This window comes from Dama dama, chromosome 13 (genome assembly GCF_033118175.1).
Source record: "Dama dama isolate Ldn47 chromosome 13, ASM3311817v1, whole genome shotgun sequence".
NCBI lineage: Eukaryota > Metazoa > Chordata > Mammalia > Artiodactyla > Cervidae > Dama > Dama dama.
Genome location: NC_083693.1, coordinates 56,860,900 through 56,881,255, shown reverse-complemented (window position 1 = coordinate 56,881,255; position 20,356 = coordinate 56,860,900). Strand labels below are relative to the sequence as shown.

The 20,356-nt window shown below is 35.7% G+C and overlaps 1 protein-coding gene across 1 annotated transcript; it reads right to left on the bottom strand.

Moving 5' to 3' along the window:
* Window positions 1-3,663: 3,663 nt before the first annotated feature.
* Window positions 3,664-19,457, bottom strand: GEMIN2 (gem nuclear organelle associated protein 2). The gene is made up of 10 exons (XM_061159199.1): window positions 19,278-19,457; window positions 18,815-18,899; window positions 17,320-17,409; window positions 16,991-17,050; window positions 13,974-14,087; window positions 12,382-12,426; window positions 11,162-11,230; window positions 9,776-9,886; window positions 8,369-8,427; window positions 3,664-4,073 (listed from the first exon to the last, which is right to left on the bottom strand). The coding sequence occupies exons 1-10, from the start codon at window positions 19,445-19,447 to the stop codon at window positions 4,034-4,036; spliced, it is 843 nt and encodes a 280-aa protein (XP_061015182.1). The 5' UTR covers window positions 19,448-19,457; the 3' UTR covers window positions 3,664-4,033.
* Window positions 19,458-20,356: the final 899 nt, after the last annotated feature.

Sequence of the window (20,356 nt, the reverse complement as noted above, 5' to 3'; positions counted from 1 at the left end):
AAGAACAGAGTGTGAAGTGGCCCTGTGGAATGCGGAAAATTGAAGCAAACCATGTTCCCTGGTAAGTGGTTAATACCTAAAGTATACAGGGAACTAAAACTAACAAAAAAACTCAAATAACCCAATTAGAAATGAACAGAGGACTGAAACACATATTACTCCAAAAATACATACAAATGGCCAACAGGTATATGAAAAGATGCTAAGTATCATGACTAATGAGGGAAATGCATATCAAAACCACCACTAGTTACTACCCCACACCAGTTAGGATGGCCATTAAAAAAACCAGAAAATATGTGTTGGCAAGGATGTGAAGAAATTGGAACCCTTGTGCACTCTCAGTGGGAATGTTAAAATGATACAGCCACTGTGGAAGAGAGTATAAAGATTTCACAAAAATTTAAAACTAAAACTACTATATATTCCAGCAATCCCACTTGAGAGTATTTATTACAAATAATTTAAATCAGGATGTTGAAGAGTTATTTGCACTCCCATGTCCACTGCAGCATTGTTAACAATAGCCAAGAAGTGGAACCAACCTAAATGTTCATTGTATGTATAAGGATTTTCACTATTTGACTATATTCATTGATGGCACTTGATTTGTACTGGCAAACCAGGAAATAATGTGCAGCCAGTAAAAAGGATGAAATAGAGCTGTATGTATTTGCTTACATGGAATGATGCTAATTGGTCTTAAGAGAGAAAGGTTTGTTTTTTTTACAGGATACCACACATGCAATATGTAAAATATAAATATACATGACTATGAGTGTATCCAAAAGACTTGAAAGGTGTAAGTAAATTGTACAGTAGATTATTTTAAAGTAATCCCACAATAAAGATATTTTTATTTGGGTATCTTTCTGTACAACTTTATGTTTTAATTATAGTCATCAACAGCCCTAAGTGAACTGTAAACTTGTGTTGAAGAGCAGGTGTGTGTTTCAAAGGTAAATATACTGTATGAATGACAAACTATGAGGTAGCTTTATAAACTAGTTTTTATAAACTGTAGTCAGTGGCCTATACTAACCATGACGACAGTTCAACCCTTGTCTACCATCCAAACCTCTGTAAAGGAACTTAAGCCTGGAGATGTCATCAGAACCTGTCTTGGTCCATTTGGTCTGCTTTTCTACTAATACTGCTATACTCATCTTTCTCAATTTTGAACGCATTTTTATTATTTTTGTCCCCAGATGGTAGAACTGGTAACTTGAACCACTTTTCATCTAGTTCAGTCTCTAATTGACTAATTCTGCTAAGAGATACAGATGAAATAATCTTATGTTAAAAAATGAATACAATAAAAGTACAAACACAATTTAATGAATGCATAATGTCCTCCTGACCAAAAGAAGTAATCAATCTTTATGTGAAAAAAAAATAGGTGCAATCCAATTTATCTAGTCCCTACCGCCACAGACCTGATTAAACTACTGTATGGTAGCTATTATTTTCAAAATAATTACCTCTAAATTCTGTATTTAAAATGTGTAATTTCTCAATGAAGTTAAAAGATTTCTGTGTCAAAGAGTTGGAAAAATTTTCCTCTTCAATTTCTCATTAACATCAGAAGATACTTTTATTTGTTAAAGACTTGATAAACCCTTCAGCTATATTGGTAGTCTGCCTAACTATATTTGTGGCTTAAAATATCTTGTTTCTACATTCCTGAAAAATATCCTTATGCCAAGTAAAGTTATTACAAAAATAAATTTTCAGTTAAATATTAGAAACCTACAGCTTGCTGGAAAACAGAGGTGTAAGAGCATTAAAATAATTTCATATACCAATTGTCTTCTGTACATGCAAAATTGCCTGTTTTGTTTCAAGTCCTCAGGAAAGTTAATTCTTCTGTGTGAGTAGTGACCATAATTACATGCTCAGCCACTAGCCATGGAAAAGCTATACATTAGTTACAACAAAAACTGACACTTTATACCTTTACTATTAATAAGTCAGTCCCTAGCCTTACCCACTAAAGATCAAATAGCAAAGAACATGTGGCTATTACAAGGCTACTTGTGGTTATTGGTTGGAAATCTAAACTCTTCAAGGTAGACACTGTTGGCTGCAACAGCCCCTCTCACCTCTTGTCTAACAGAACCATTTTTGGTAGGAGTGACAATGTGCTCACCAATAATTACATTTTCCAGCCTTCATTCTAAGTAGAAAATATCATAATTCTGGCAAATAATGTGTAAGTTGAGGATTTCTTGTAATACTTTTCTCCCCTGATGTGACATCAAGAAGTGTGATACCTTTTTATCCTCCCTGGAATGTAGATTCAAAAAGATAAAACCACCATATCATGACCAAAAACATGAAAACTATCCTCTAAGATTGATGAAAGAGAAATTTGTATGTAGCCTAGGATATTTAAGATATTGTTACAACCAGCTGCTACACCAGCCCTGAACTTCTCAAACCAGAATTAATGAGAAAAAAAATAAATTCTTAATTTTTAAAACCTTAGTTAAGTTTCAAAAGCAATATTTAACTGTTGGAATCTTATGATTTGCAATCCTACTCTTGGGAACTTCTGGTCAAAGAAAGGAAAAAGTTGTACATAAAGATACTTTCTATATTGGATTAGCACTGAAAACAGATTAAATATCCAACAATGAGAGAATGTTTAAATTCTGGTAAAACACAACTTAAGACTACTAGGCTACCATTTAAAACTCAGTTTTTTGAGGGAATTCCCTGGCAGTCCAGTGGTTTGGACTCCTTGCTTTGATTGCTAAGGGTCCAGGGGTTCAATCCCTGGTTGGGTAACAGATGCCACAAGCCACTGGGCGCGACCCCCCTCCCCCACTGCCAAAACCAACTTTTGGAAGACAACACGGTAGAAAAGATTAAAATACAAAATTATATCTGCTCCATTTATAACTAGTGGCAAAACTATTGGTTGCCCGATCCACATTTATTCCCAATCCTCTTTTCCTTTTCCATTTCCCATTAGAAAGATTGGAAAAGCTTACAATTTCATTTCCCATTCTTCTTGGAGCTAGAGGTAATGATTTTATACATTCAAGGCCAACAGATGAACACAAGAGTCTGCTGTGGATTTTTGGAGAAGGTTTTGCTTTTATGAGAAAAGGATCAGATGTGGGAGGCTCTGCCTCCTTCCCTCACTTTTCTGTCTTGAATACAGACACACCGCTCTGCACTGCAGTGGCCATCTTACCATGAGGGAAAAACTAACAGACTTTCAGAGACCTTGGTAAAGTGGAGTCACTGAATCAATGCCAGCTCCTCTAGGTTTTTTTGTTACATGAGAAAAATAAATCCCTATTTGCAAAACCATTGCTACTTGGATCTTCTGTCACTTAAAGTATGAAACACTCCTACCTGATATAGAAGTAGAAAAACTGTAAGTGATACGATAAAAGATGTGACAGAAAAATTAAGTGTTGACCTTTTATAATATTACAGAAAATGATTTGTAAAGAAAAAATTGCATTTATGCAAGAAAACTTTAAAAAATAAAAGTACTGAGCATAAAGAGAAAACATCAGACTAATTTTGTAGCTAACTATGAATACACATGTCATATAATCTAGATTATCTTAATTCTAATACTAAGGACATTAGTCTGCTGTCTTTTGTTTTGTTAAAAGAGTCAAACAAAATTTAGTAACCAAAACATATTTTCAATAAAATTTTATATGTGTATATGTACATAACAAAACAGCACCAAAGACCTCTGTACAATTTTACCATACAGGTTCTGTGTAGGATGCTTCATCAATAAACCTTTTACTTTTGCTCTAAAAGCACGTGATTACAGAAAACTGCTTATTCATTAAAAACTGGGTAAGATCTTTCAAAGATACCTCAGATATTCAAAATAATACAACCTATCTTCTAAGATCAACCTGAATTGCACAGGTTAAGTTGAAGACTCTTCACACGGTGCTGAAAATGTGAGGCGATCTGCACTTGAACTGGCAGTGCATTCCTCAGACTCAGGCTGTCTTCATCACAAGTATCTTCTATCTCTGAGAGATCAGCTACATCAAGATGGCTCATCAGCTAAGTCACGCTGGTCAAAATACCTGGTGAAAAAAGAATTTGCACAGCTAAGGAAAGCATAAAATGAAATGGGAACCTATGAACTGGGAGAAAATATTTGCAAATGATGTGATCCATGAGGGTATAATTTCCAAAATAAAAAAACAACTCATACAACTCAGTAACAAAAAAACCCAATAAAAAAAGTGAGCAGAAAACCTATAGACATTTCTCCAAAGAAGATATATAGCTGGCCAACAGGCACATGAAAAGATGCTCAACATCACTAATTTTTTGAGAAATGCAAATCAAAACTACAATAAGGTATCACCTCCCGCCAATCAGAATGGTCATCATCAAATGACGGAAAGGGTATGGAGAAAAGGGAACTCTCCTACACTGTTGGTGGGAATGGAAATAGGTGCAGCCACTATGGAAAAACAGTATGGAGGTTCCTAAAAAAAATTAAAAATAGAGTTACCATATGATCTAGTAATCCCACTCCTGGGCATTTATCTGGAGAAAACTCTAAAAAGGTACATGTATATACATATATAAAGAATATCACTAAGCTATAAAAAATAATGAAATAATGCTATTTGCAGCAACATGGATGGACCTAAAGATTATCATACAAGGTGAAGTAGGTCAGACAAAGATAAATACCATATGATATCACTTTTATGTGGAATCTAAAAAATGATACAAATGAACAAAATGATATAAAACTGAAACAGACTCACAGGCATAGAAAACAAGTTTATGGTAACTGAAGGAGAAAGGTGAGGGGCAGGGCAGGGGAGATTGAATTAGGAGTTCCCAGTGAGCAGATATAAATTGCTACATACAAAATAAACAAGGTCCTACCGTACAGCATGGTGAACTATATTTAATATCTTATAATAAACTATAAAGGGAAAAAATCTGAAATAGAATATATATATATATGCATAACTGAATCACTGTGCCATGCACCAGAAACTAATACAACATTGTAAATGAACTATATTTCAATTTTTAAAAATGAATGTATACTTAAAAATATTAATTGTAGCATATCCAAAAGGATACATCTATATACATATATAAGGAATATTACTCAGCTATAAAAAATAATGTTTTTGTAATAGCAAAAGACTACAAACAACCCAAATATCCATCAATAAAGCGACTGGCTGAATAAACCATAGTACATCTACACAGTGAAATATTACAAGGCTTTTATAAAAAAAGGAATGAGGAAAATATCTACACTGAAACCATGTAATTCCCAGGATTCATTAAGTGAAAAATCAAAGTACAGAATGGAAAGCTAAGTATGTTATGTTTTATAAGCATGTGCAGGGTATATATACATTTGCTTATATTTTTAAAAAAGAAAACAGTGAATGGGAGGATAAATCAAAAATTAACAATAAAACAGATAACTACAAAAGGGAGAAAAGAGACTACAGAGGATAAAGGTGGATTCTAAAATGCTCCAATACAAATTACAATTTTAACTTTGGAACAATGTAAATATTTTATGAAATTATAAAACAAGTTTAAGTAAAGATAAAATCACTAACCAGACTCTACTAAATGAATCTTCTCCTATACTATGTTGGTGGCATAAACCAAATAGGAGAATAATTCCAAGTAATTTTAAACATGATGTTCTGATATATGTAACTAGTAAGATACACCAAGACAAAAAGAACTGCAAAGAATTCTTAAAGGGACTTCAACAGTTTTACTACTGGTAATATTGTTAGTATTGTTATTCTGAAACTACTATGTGAATATTGTAGGATAAAGCCAATAATTATGTTATTAAGAAAAATCAAGTAATCTTAAGTTAGAACTGAAATATCAACTTGGACCTATGATTTTATTTTTCTTTCTAAAAAATACATACTTCATAGCTCTGTTCAGTGAAAAGGTCTAAATGCAATGACCAACCCGAAAACATCTAGCTTCCCTAATGTTCAAATTATGGACTCTAGATACCACTTTCTACTTTGAAAGAGGAACCAGCACTCCCAGGAGAAAAGACTAATTCCCAGATCTGGAGCCAGAAGTGCCCAAGATATAACTGAGTCATTCTGGCAGAGCAGAAAGTAAGAAAGCTATCAAAAGACCACTGAGGTCATAGACCAAAAAGCACAGGAACTGATTTGAAGGGCTCCCACTATCCAAAGATAGAACAATTTGAGCATCAAAAAGAATGACTGCTATATCCCTTTACCTGAATGTGAAGATCATCCTCACACCACTCTACGAAAGAAAACTATACAGTATGCTTCCTGACGTGACACAAGAGCACACAGTCTTGTAAACAAACACACAAACACCACTATATGTAATCAAACCTCTAGACCTACCTACCAGTTTACCGAAAACATGCAGGATAAATGAACCATTAAACACCACCATGAAGTTAGCTGTCAAAACCAAAATACAGGAAATTTTACAAGTCAAAGGATCCATTTTTTTCAACAAATAAATAGCAAAGAAAAAAACCGAAAGTGTTGATGGGGGTACTTAAGAGACATATCAGACAAATGCAACGAGTGCATCCTACTTGGATCTTGGATTGAAATTCTAACATAAAAAGACATTCTTGGGATAATTAGGGAATATGAAACACAACTGGGCATCCGATGATACTGAGTTATCACTAAATATACTAAATATACTGGTTATGAGTGCAATATTACAGTCATTTTTCTAAAAAGCCCTTTATCAGTCAGATACACTAAAACAGGAGAAATAATATGTCCAATATTTGTTTAAAATATTTTTATGTGTTTAAAAATCTCTATAATAAGGAGCATAAAAAATAATTATGATTGGTAAAATAATTAAGGTGGCTAATAGCTACTGGGGGGCTTCCCCAGTGGCTCAGTAGTAGAGAATCTGCCTGCAGTGCAGGAGACTGGGTGAGATCCCTGGGTTGGGAAGATCCCCTGGAGGAGGGCATGGCAACCCACTCCACTATTGTTGCCTAGAGGATCCCACAGACAGAGGAGCCTGGTGGGCTACAGTCTGTAAGGTCACAAAGAGTCAGACACTACACTGAAGCAACTAGGCACACACAACAGTTACTGGATCCTGTGTGAGTGCGATCCTACTCATCTGATAAGGTATTTCTATGAATTAGCAGCTATTGCCTTAAAGCTATCGAAAGAAAACCAACAACAAAAAACACAGAAGACTTTTATAACCATGTAAGTTGCTTACACTGAAGCAGTTAAAACAGAGTCAAGGCCTATGTTATATGGTTTTCAAACCTGCTGTAACCTATAGGTTTTCCTAAGTGAAGTCTATAGCCTCAGAAACTTCTGCCCTACCTTCTAAGGATTAAATGAGTTCCTATTTTGAAGCACTAAGAAAAATGCCTGGCACAACTGACCAGCAAGTATTAGTTATTATCATTAGCATAATTATTATAGGCCAAGAAACTAAAAACACAGACCAATGAACAAAAATATCAAGTCCAGAAAGAGACCTAAAATAAATATGTATGTGTATGTATACACATATTCACATACAAGAACTTAGAATATGAAGACATTTTCATGTAAATTCCAGGTGGAATTTTAATGTAAGAAATGAAATAAAAAATAAACTAAATAAAAATATGCTCCAACTGAAAATGAACAAAGGACACAAGCAATTAAAAAAAACTGCAATAAAATGAAACATACTCTACCCTTATGGATAACCACACAAAGCAAATAAAAATAATCTGCATCTTTTTATTACTAGAATGCAAATATTTACATCAACTGAAAACACTCAGCATTGAATAGTAGATGGGCACTCTCACCAACATTTTAGTGGGAACCCAGAGTGGCATGATCTTTCTAGAAGGCAAATGCAATAAACATCTCAGTTTTACAAGTACATGCAAGTCCTTTAATTTATTTCCAGGAATTTGCCCTTTGGCAATAAGTAGAGCTGTAGGTATAAGAATCTTCAACGCAGCATTATTTATAGAGAAAAACTAGAAATAAAGGGAATTGTGATACATATAATACTGTTTCCTTATGCCTCAACTTCCTCACTGTAAAATGGAAACAATACTTTCTACCACCATTAATAATGCTATTATAAAGCAAGAAAGTGAAAGTGAAGTCGCTCAGTCGTGTCTGACTCTTTGACCCCATGGACTGTAGCCTACCAGACTCCTCCGTCCATGGAATTTTCTAGGCAAGAGTACTGGAGTGGGTTGCCATTTCCCTCTCCAGGGGATCTTCCCAACCCAGGGATCGAACCCGGGTCTCCCACATTGCAGCTAGATGCTTTACCATCTGAGCCGCCAGGGAAGCTCATAAAGAAGTCAAGGATTACTTACCTGCTAACCAAGCAGATTAATAAATTCAAAGCAGGAACCCTTTCATCATCTTTGCTGTCCTAAAAAGTAAAAAGAAAAAAAGAAAGCTTGCAATGTAGTCTGTTATCCCCTAATTTTTTCTTCTTCTTTTATTGTGGCCTCGCAGCATATGGGATCTTAGTTCCCTGACCAGAGATCAAACCCACGCTCCCTGTGGTGGAAGCAGAGTTTTGCTTCCACTGGATTGCCAGCAAAGCCCCAACCACCTATTATTTTTGAAGGAAGTTTTAAGGTGCAAAACATGAACATTTTATTATATGACAATCATAATCCCATGGATATAGGAAACATCAAAGAAAAGAGAGAAACTGTAGAGTTAATGATTCCTTGAGAAACATCTAAGATCTTTTAAAGAAAGCTCCTGAATAGGTTCTAGAAAGGAATAAGAGTTGAGGGCTCTAAGGAGGATAACTTGGGAGATATACTTTTCCTGATTCCAAGTATAAGACTGAAAAAAGCCTGTGTCCTAACTGGACACTAATGGAAGCAAAATATATAGACATATTTTAAAGAAAATATTTCAGATCAGAGTTCTCAATGATGAAGGAAGTTGTTCCTGAACTATACATTTCCTAAAATTCACTTTAAATATACAGTGAGTAATAAGTTACATTTTGCTCAGAGTACAGGCCATTTAAATTAGTCTGTGCCATCTCATGGAAGTTTAATGAAAATATTTTGGAGTAGTCAGTGGAGAACAGTTACATATCTTGTGCAGGTGAAAGGAGGAATGAAAAAAAATCAACTTAGTCTGCATCGAATTAATTTATATCGTAATGCTGCAGGCATGAGTTAAGAGGAAGGGTCTAACTAGAAAAATTCAAAACCATTATCATGCCAGAGACTGCTAGTTGACCACTCTGGCTTGATTCCCCTTATTATGTAGCAAATGAAGCTCATTTTCAGATGGGTACACTGTCACCCAACCAAAATAAACGTTTCCTATAATTCTTTATGGTCATGTGACCAAATTCTGGCCAATGAGCTGTTTTGGCCAGATGTGCTTGTAAGAGGCTTTGGGAAGGCTCTTTAGAGGGAAGGACCTTCTCTTCTTTCCAGCTTCCTTTAGTGAAACATACTGGCGGAACCTGGATTATGAAGTGAGTCTGGGGAGGGAAACCACATGTGGCAGAACTCGAAGGCCTGTGTTACCACCACCTTAGATCTAATCTGCCTACCTTCATACTCCCTTTGAGAAAAAACTTCCATTTTATTTAAGATAATGTTATTTTGGACTCTTCTATTATGCAGCTAAATCTAATCCTGTCTAACAACATAGTCCAAGTTTTGTTATTTCACTGAAATCATTCTTTACCACCACAGAAGCTGCTGAGTACTTCCAATATGAAATAGTGAGTCTGAACTTACCACCAAAAGCCTCACTTCAGAGCACCGTCTTGCAAGCTGCCGAATCAGTGAATGAGCCTCCGGTAATAAAGGTTTTTCAAGACAAGCCAATAAAGCATAAAGCCATCTTCCCTATACAGGATTTAAAAAAGTAGTAAGTAGGCAAACTACACCGTAAGTTTAATTTATAATTACTTAATTGTACCTCAGAAAGGCCGTATCAAGTTATATTCCACCAGCAGTACACATGACTGAGTTTATTTGGAGCAACACATCGCTCCAGGGACTACTCAAGAGGATTAGAACAAAATTTAAACAGCAATCTGTGCAACACACTAAGGTAGCTCCTCAAGCAACCCCAAGTCAATGGCTTTTTTTCCCATTTTTTTTAAAAAAATGGTTTCGATCTATTCAAGCTTTATTTCAATGACTTTTTCTTGAACAAAAAGATTCACATCCAGGTTCCTTTCACAAAGAGTGAGTGGGATTCTCTTCTACGTGAAAAGAGAGGTATACATTTAAACTTGACCAGAAGATTCTGGACGGCCAAGATTATATCTTGTTTTGACTGGGAGCCTTGAAGCTTCAGATACTCTTTTTTGCAAGTATCCTCAATGGTGAAAAATACTTGTTTTTAAAATCAATTCTAACTGCAAAGGATGATAAAATTTCCTGTTAGGGGATTAAGTGGGCAATTCATTTACATAACATCTTGTCAAATTTACCCAATTTTGAAGGTGAAAAAATTTTAAGCTCTGAGTGTAATGCAATAAAATAGAAGGATAGTACAGTATAGTTGATCAGAGTACAGCCAGACTGCCCCAGCATGAGTCTCGGTTCTGCCAGTTATATAATCTGTGTGCCCTCAGGCAAGTTACTGAATCCCTATGAGCTGTTTCCTCATCTGTAAAATGGAAATAACAGCTCATAGGTTATTGAAAGAGTCACGGAGTTATTATACATAAAATCCTTAGAATGAAGCCTGGCACATATATTTGCTATTATTCCTATTTCTGATATTCTTTAGTGGACTGGATTTCAAAACCATTTTACAAATGCATTTCAAACTTCTCTAAGCCAGGACTATTTGAAATGGGGTCTGCAGACTGGTAGCCATTCTGTTTGTTACTGATCTGTGAAAAGATAAGCAGCTTCTCCCAGGATATAAACCAACTATTTGGTTGATTTTTTTTCCTCCTCAATGCAAGACTCTCAATGAAGGAAGTACTATGTTGATTAACATTCTATTGTAAGTTCCTTATTTTACTGCAAACAAGCATTATCGGCATTATACATATAGATGAATAACACATACATATATATAAATAGTGTAGAGCCATAGCTTACATATAAGGTAAGTATATATAATTTTGTCTGCATTATGAAAAGAAAAAGATGCAGTACTACCAATTCTGGAGTAAAGTCTCTTTCTCCAAACCAATTATTCAGATATTCCAAGACACTAGTTACTGTTGACTAAAAAAAGGGGGAGGGGGAAGAGATGGGAGAACAGCATTAGTAATATAGCACTGACAAGCTGAGTTACACTAAGTTCAGTGAGAAAGCAGCTCTGCTTAAAATGGACTTCCTTAGACTTAAAGAGAAACCTTTGACTCTATTTAGTAATTTGATTAGATGGAACACTCAGTGAGATAAGGCTTTTTTGACAAATATTTTTATATATTTTTCAATTATCAACACGGTTTAAATCCTAGGATTTAGTTAGTAACTACTAATTTAGTTCAGAACTACTTTTTAAAAATTTCACCTACTCTTAAAAAAAGGTCTTTGCATAAATACCTTCAGCTTATTTTCATTAAATCAAAGTACAAATAATCTAAAGACAAAGTTAGCTAGAGAAAGATTAATTTTAAAGCTATACAGAGAGAATTTACCAAATTCTCTAGCTTATTCTAATACAGATGGGACACTTACAAAATTCACTCTCATTGAATTTAATATAATTATTTGAGTATCTTAATGTAAATGATCAAATAAGTAAAACTGTAGGCTAGTATATTATTTACAACAGAGTATGACCTGTTAAAAAATTTATCTTCCAAGGGTAGCCAATATATGTGAATACAAACAATCAAAGTTTTATTTGCTCTTTAAGTGGGTAACAGAGTTCCTAGTGCTGAGAGACTGAACAAATAAAATCCATATTGCTTCCCTTTTGACCTAAGAAATTCAAATTTAATTCTTAATGAAGTGTGCACAACATCTGGAACTAGAAATAGCAATCTAACCTTAGTAATTTTTTCAAACCCCATAATCTAAGACTTATAACTGAAACATAAGCGTATGAATAGTTTAGCAGCATGATAAAGAGCATGCGTTCTGAAGTGAGATCAGCCTGGGACTGAATTCCAGTGCTGCCAGTAAAACTTGCTAATAAACCACCTGCAAATGACTTAATCGCCAACTGTTTCCTCATTTATTAAAAAAAAATGGATATTAATAATAATTCCCCATATAAGGCTGTAGTGAGGATTAAGTAAGAATTTTAAAGAGTTTAGGACAGGGTCTTACATACTGTAAAAATTAAATAAATGTATTCAAATATCTTAACACACACTGCAAACAGAAGAATGCATATATTCTTATTATTATTAGATATATTTTACCTGATTCATTCTGCTAACAATACTAAGCAAGGGAGGAAAACCAATCTGAAAGAAAAATGAGACTGAAGTTTACTAAGTGGTATTACAAAGGCGGGGAGGCTTCATTTTTTTAAATTGGTGAATTTCTCAACATGCCGTTTTATAAAAACAAAAAATAGATAAAATTCCTTCATTATATATTACAATAAAACATTCCATGAACTATTATGCTAATAATGCCCAAGAAAACAATGTCTTGACATTTGAATACATAAATGTAAAAATATAGAATGATCTGAGTAATGAAGATATTAAAATAAAGCATGTAATTAAAAACATAGTATGATATTAATAACTTGTGCACTCTTTCAAAAAACTTTTAGCTAAATCAAACATTTTGGGGAAGTAAGGGTACTTGAATGAGTTCTTTCAAACCTAATCTGCTTTAAATAAAAAAAATTATTTTGGACTTTAATGTTGGGAGCTTTGATTATGAAAACGGTACCGACTTATGAGAAACTTAAGTGGACACGAATTAAAGTATATTTTGCAGTAACAAACTGAATAAATATACATTCTTTGCTAAATTAAAAAATTTTGAAAAAAAGTTAAATAAATTAATTAAAATTTTGAAAAGTAACATATATTAGGGATATAATCCAATAGACGAAATGCTGTATAAGAATCAGCATCAAACTAGCTCTGAGAACTCAATCTGTCTACACTCCCACCACCATGCATTAAGAGTGCCTGTTTTCCCAGCCCTTATTAAGAGTGTGTCAAACTTGCTTTACCAATGTTAAATGAAAAATGCCAGCTCAATGGAGCTGTAAGTAATGTTTTTATTTTAAGTGAGTTTGGGCGTCTTCTCATAAAAGAACAATTTACATTTCCTTCCTGTGAAATGTCTCTTTACATCCTTTGCCTTTTTTTTTTTTCAATTGGGGTCTTGGTCTTTGCTTTTATATTTAGGGGATAAACTAATTTTAAATGAGAAAAACAAAACGTGGCACCAAAGAGAAAACAATAAATACCTATTCAACAGAACAGACAACATGGAATAGGGAGTTACCAGTAATGCAGATGTATGGACATCTGCAAGCTTGGGGGCAGGTGAATCCTGAAGGACAAGAAGCAGCTGGCCACATAATTTATTATTAAAGTCATATGAAACATAAATAATCTTTATATTTATAAAATATAAATATAGCTTCAACATTTCACCGCCAGAATATGCAATTTATTAAGCATTTTTAAGCACCTGAGTCATGTTTTCCTTTGTTTCTCTGACTACTCAGAACTCATTGTTTGACCCTTGCCTAATCATTAAAAAAAAAGTCCTATCTAGCTCAAAAAGTTATTCAACAGCTAAAGCACACACTGTTTTAGAAAACAGGCTGATCTAAATCAGTCATATATTATTTGCTTTTTAAAATTTTTTTATAAACTTGGAAAACAAAAAAGCTATTATGCTTCTATGTTTAGCAAATGAGCTTATAAAAATAGTCAGGAGACTGGATTTGGCCTAAGCTGTATTCTGCTAAGTCTCTATACTAAATCTCGCACCAAAACTATGACCTGTTTTTTGTTTGTTTAGTCACAGTATCACTTACTTGTACATAATCGATTCCAGGACTTTCACTTGCAGCTGGTCCAATAGCCCCTTCAGCACATAACCTTTCACCTAGACAGAATTTTTTCCAGCCTTCTTCATCTTCAGATTTTGGCTAAAAAAAAAAAAAAAAAAAAAAGAATTTACTTATGTATTTTCTTTAATACTGATCAATGAAAAAACAAGTGAGGATTCCTTCATATTCCCACCACCTCACACAAACATATAGTGCTTGTAACAGAGTGAACTGTGTCCTCTCAAAATTCGTATGTTGAAACCCTCACCTCCAGCATGTGACAGTTAGGAGACTGAGTCTTTACAGCAGTGATTTAAGTTAAAATGAGGTGGGTAGAGTGGGTCCTAATCCAATCTGACTGACAGCCTTGTTAGAAGAGGAAATTTGGATAAAAAGACATGAGGGATGCGTATGCACACAGAAGGCCATGTGAGGACACAGCTAGAAGATGGCCATCTGCAAGCCAGAGAGAAAGAGTGGCCTTTAGAGAAACCTACTGAAACTTTGATCTTAGCCCTCTAACCCACAAAGCTGTGAGAAAATACATTACTGTTTGTTAAGCCACTCCATCTGTGGTGGTTTGTTATAGCAGTCCTAGCAAACCAATACAGGACCCAAGTGGTCACACCATATGTGGGACCTTTTCAGTCTGGATCATACTTTAGTGAACACTGACAAGCAAGTACGTGCTCAAAAGAGGGTGATAAAGATGTAAAATTGTATTAAAAAAAATACACTAAGAGTGCTTACAAGAATAAAGCCTATTTATCCCAAGGAAGGAGACATAATTACATACTTCACATAAAAGGCTGTCCAATCAAAGAAGGAACAGATTTACACTGTCAGAGGAAAAAAGCATGACCTTTCAGCTCAATCTTAACAGAACCTAAAAATTTTTTTTAAATACTTATTTATTTATAGTTGATTTATAATATTGAGTTAGTTTCAGGTGTATAGCAAAGTGATTCAGTTAACAGAACAATTTTTATTTGGACACATCACCTCACAAATCATTTTACACACACATGCAGTTAGATTCTCAGAAGGAAAACAAAACCCCTAAAAGGTAAAAGCCTACTTACTGTCCTGGGACAATGTTTTCCCATTACTCCACTAGGTCAGAGACTGTTTCTACTTCAGGTAGCACTGAAAATCCTAATTATTACATATGGTTGGTGCTTAACAAATGATTAGATCAATCAATCAATCAATATTCATATTTACATAGCTGCCTTCAGAGGTTGCTCTAAAAATTCATATTATTATTTACATGTTTCACATCTGCCACGATGAATATATGTTACTGCTATGTAATATTCCACTGTTTTGATGGAGGATCTTCATTTATTAAGTCAATTATGTTGTCATTTCTTTTTTGACAAAATTATATCATCATCATGTTACTGATGCAGCTTCTTTTTGAATTATATAGGTACCCAAAAGTCCTTACCTTGAGCAAGGAAAAAAATGTATCTACCTACCTACTGCCCTCCCCCTCTTCTTACCAGGAGGCCTCACGGTACAGTGAAAGGCTTTCGAATCAAAGTCTGGTCTGTATCTCAGCTATACTTATTTTATGAGTTAAATGATCTTGGGCAAGTGATGTTAGTGTCTTTCACACTTTTTCTAGAGCAGAGTTTCCAACTAGTATACAGAAGCATAGACAGAGGTTACTGAATCTCTGTTTTCAGCTGGTAGTCTTAAGCAATGAAAGCAGCTTCCTCCATTTATCCCAAAGTGACATCATTTAAAAGATGTTAGGAAGCACTGCCTACAAGAAGCTTCTAAAATCTGAAATCTATGGGGAATTCCCTGGTGGGCCAATGGTTAGGACTCTGTGCTTACACTGCAGGAGGCATGGGTTTGATCCCTGGTCAGGGAACCAAGATCCCACGGGGAGCGCAGCATGGCCAAAAAACCCCCTGAAATCTATGAACCACGTGAAACAATGAGCAAAATTGTATGCATAGGTGCATTTTCCCCCCTCTGAAAATAAACAGCTTTCATTTGATCCTCCAGAAGAATAGGAGACTCCCTAAGACATTAAAGAGCTTTCCTGGTTGCTCAGTGGTAAAGAATCGGCCTGCCAACGCAGGAGTGTCGGCTTCAATCCCTGGGTTGGAAAGATACCCTGGGGAAGGAAATGGCAACCCACTCCAATATTCTTCCCTGGGATATCCCATGGACAGAGGAGTCTGGTGGGCTACAGTCCATGGGGTCGCAAAGAGTCAGACACGATAGAGTGACAAACATTTTCACTTTTTCAGTGGAGATACAGACATAGGGTACAGACTTGGGGACACGGTGTGGGAAGCAGAAGGTGGGACGAATTTGCAGAGCAGCATGGAACATACAAATTACCACGTAAAATAGATAGCACGTAGAAATTTGCTGGATGAGATAAGGAACTCAAATCAGGTGCTCTGTGACAACCTAGAGGGGTTGGATGGGGTGGGAGGTGCAAATGAGGTTCAAGAGGGAGGGGATGTATGTATACCATTCATGTTGACGTAGGGCAGAAACGAATACAATATTGTAAAATAGCTATCCTCCAATTAAAAATTTTAAAAAATTAGTCTAAGCTGATAAAATATGAAGCAGTACTTTCCAGTAAGCATGACAAACTTTACTAAAAAGTCAGTCACTGGTACTGGCACCATTATCCCATCAGGAAAATCCAAGGCACCTTTATTCAATCTTTTTGTAAATACTAAAAATGTATTTACTTTCTTGAAAACCAAATGTCTAGAAGGACCTTTACAGACTTGTAGAGAGTGATCCAAAGTCTCTCAAGATGTGGATTAAGGGTGTCATAAACATAACTTGCATTACTTATTCTATCCTTTTCAGGTGAAAAGACAACGGAACTGTTACTATTAATAGTAGATGGGAGAGAACTAAAATAACATGGATTAAACAAGAGAATCTTTAAGAACTGAAGTAAATACTGACTGTTTCAAATAGTTATACACTGTACAATGGAAAGAGAGAAACTTACATACCATGGTCACATTACTATCCAACTGTTGTGATTTCCAGTGACTTCTATGTCTGTTCACACTCTAAAGGAAGAGAAATCAGACAAATGATCTTCATAGAATGGATAACTCAAAAGAAATCAATTGCTGCACAACATTCTAACAATCTAAAGCCTGGAAAATGTTTCAAATTGTATTATGTTGAGTGATTATAATATTAATTTGGTAACTGATTCATGAATATTCTTATCTTTATATATTTAGTGGCCCAAATTTTCCAACTACAGTCTAAGAACAGAAATAAATCTGAAGGAAGGCTTTAATTTGATTAAATGATAAAAGTACAAACCTACCTGCCGAACAGTTGAAAACTGTGCCACTTGTTGCTGTTGCCACTGAAGAGTGGGGGAGTATCCTTCCGGGGCAGGCTGGCATCCTGAAAGCTAGAGATCAGTTCATAAATTTCAGAATCAGTGTTAAGTGTTACCACTAGAATCTCAAGCCTCTGCAAAGTGAAAGCAGAATCAAGAGGAAAAATGAGTAATAAAGCAAGTAAGACTACACAAGAAAGGAAGTACTTTTTGCAGATGTAAAAAAGGAGGCAATTCATTTATGTTTGAGTTTAAAACATCAGGAAAAGATCCTTATATAGTTGCTTTAGTAAAAGCAATCTGGAACAGTTTATAGTTGAAGTTTCTACAAAATCCAAATATAAGACCTAAAGATATAACCCAGTACTACCTTTCTATAATAGCAAAACTGTTTGAAACAAAAAGACATAATGCAAATAAAACATTCCGGTATGAGCAGAATGCAAATAATTCAAGACATTTGACTTTACATTTGAGTTTTTTCAAAACAGCACATAGGTCACAACTGATCACATATTGCCTTGAAATAAAACTGAGTGTGGTACATTTTAAAAGCCAGGTATACAAGATAGCATCTGTCATCAACTAAAAATTCCTGTAAAGGAATTATATGAAACATTATAGTGTCTGAGTTAAAATCTCCTAATAAACATCAGATAAACAAATTACTTAGAACAAAAAAGGAAAAGGAACTGTGGTAATTTTAAAAATGCTGCTCTCAAAAAAAAAAAAAAAAAAAATGCTGCTCTCCTTCCACCATAGGTTAAACAGCATCAAGTGGACCTTCTGTGGCTACCCCATCCAGACTAGTTCTCCCTGTTACTTACTGGTCATTATATGTTAACTTTCTTCACAGCAACAGACACAATATATAATTGTTTGCTTTTTAAATGTCTTCCTCAGGAGAAGCAAATTCTACAAGGGTAGGGACTTTTTCTGTCTCATCCTCTGTTGTATTCCCAGTGCCTGGCGCATACAGCTGCTTAGTTAAAAAAAATGTGCTGGATAAATAAATGAATGAAAAGGTTCACAGTGGGCAAGTAGGTAGAAAAGTGTGACACTTGGCTTTCTGTTTTTAAAAAACAAAACCTAGTCAAATTCAAAACATACAAACTACTCTAAGTAAGATTAAACGCTAGCCCAATAATAATTATGAACTGGTAAAAGGTACCTTAAAAATAAAGGCTAGCATAAACAACCTATTTAAAGACTCCATGAAGATCGGATCATGCTCCTAAACTGTTATGAGCAAAACTCCACGAATGTCAGGGTTACTGAGAGCCTCTTTCGAGGCAGTAAACGCCAGCTGTCCTTTTGGGGGCTAAAGTACAAGCAATTGTCTAACTGAGCATACAGCAGTCAAATCTTACACTGTAACTGATCCTGTCTGATACTTTCTGACTATACGGTGAGCCTCCGTCTTTTAATTTGTGGGGAGGGAAAAAAAAAAAATCCCCTGACGCGTAATAACACTCACAGAAACATTCACACTTTGCTTCCTTTTCAACTTCTTTGGGTCAATTTGAGCTACCACAACATCTGGACATTGAGCTGCTTCGATCCTACAAACAAGTAATAAATGCAAAAAACGTGATTACTATTGTTCACGTGTAGTATAACAAGCGATCCAACTTCTACAGTTCAATATAAAATTACAAAGTTCAGAATTGCAATTGAAGCTCTAAACAATAAATTTCTGAAATTATCTGGACTGAAAGCAATCTAAGAGCATGTATCTTGTCACGAGTAATCAAGTTTAATAAAATGAAGTTCACAGAAACTCACTCACACAAAGATGTAATCAAGGGATTTTGTTCTGACCGAGTATGGGAAGGGAACAGAAGTGGGGCTTTATCGCACTTGGGGGTCGAGCGGGGTACGGGTACTGTGCCCAAGGGCGTAAGGACAACCGGCCCACCCGCACAGGGTCCAACACTCACTGGACCCGCCTCAGGTATTCCTGGGGAGTGCTCGGAGGTACGCTGGGATCGAAACTTTCCGTCAAGTCGCAGGGCTCCACCGGCAAAAGCCGTGGCATCAACTCCTCCACCGCAGACTCCGCAGGTACCCACGCCATAGTTTTCAATGAAGAGCGTCCCACCCCGCGCATGCGCCGGAGCTGGGGTCACAGCGCAGGCGCACATGGAGGCGCGTTAGGCGCGGAGTTGAGCAAGAGGCCGGCCTTAGGGGGCGTAACTGCGCATGAGCAAACCTGAAGCTTGTCCCAGAGTTTAAGGGTCCGGTGCTGTAGTGAAGACTGCGAACTTAGTTCCTGGTAGAAGTGGTTCTGAAGTTTTTTCTGGGTTTTATTCTTATACCTTTCTAAGACCGAGGGTTATTAACTTTTATGCATCATTAGTATTGAGGGAACTGTAAGTGCTTTTTAAGTTAATGAGCAGTTACTGTAACGATCATTTACTGAGCTTTAAATTCACATCACCTGCATTTCCTCATTTAATTTTTACTGTCTTTTAAAGTAAGGGGTATTATGCAAGGTTTGTGGGGGAGGAAATCGACTGAAAGAGGGGTGAAGGACAATTGTAACTTTCTTCTAAAGAAGACCCATTGGAAAAGCCCCTGACGCTGGGAAAGATTGATAGCAGGAGGAGACGGGAGTGACAGATGATGAGGTGGTTGGACGGCATCACTAACTCCATGGACATGAGTTTGAGCAAACTCTGGGAGATGGTGAATAGGGAAGCCTGGCGTGCTGCAGTCTATGGGATCGCAGAGTCAGACACCAATGAACAAGAACAACAGAAGAGAAGAGCCAATTCCAACCCAGATTTATCTGATGCCAAATGAATGTAAAACTAGTATCCCAGAGGAATTTCTTGTACTTGGTTGTGCCACAGATCAGTTTATATTTATCCAAAATGAAGTTTATTACTAGAGTAGCCATCCCTTTTTCTTTTTTAAGAAAGATTTCTTAAATAGTGCAAAGAACAAAGCTAATGCCAACACCCAGAAGTTATCATTATTAATCTCGGGGCAATCTTGTGAGGGGGTACTATTATTT

What these genes read in the sequence shown, in the direction of transcription:
- GEMIN2 (XM_061159199.1), bottom strand. Translation starts at nt 19,447, where the DNA reads ATGCGCGGGGTGGGACGCTCTTCATTGAAAACTATGGCGTGGGTACCT. An exon ending in GAGACTTTACTCCAGAATTG is followed by an intron (nt 9,887 to 11,161) that starts GTAGTACTGCAT and finishes AATCCTGTATAG; the next exon opens with GGAAGATGGCTTTATGCTTT. An exon ending in CTGAAGTGAGGCTTTTGGTG is followed by an intron (nt 8,428 to 9,775) that starts GTAAGTTCAGAC and finishes TTTACTTTTTAG; the next exon opens with GACAGCAAAGATGATGAAAG.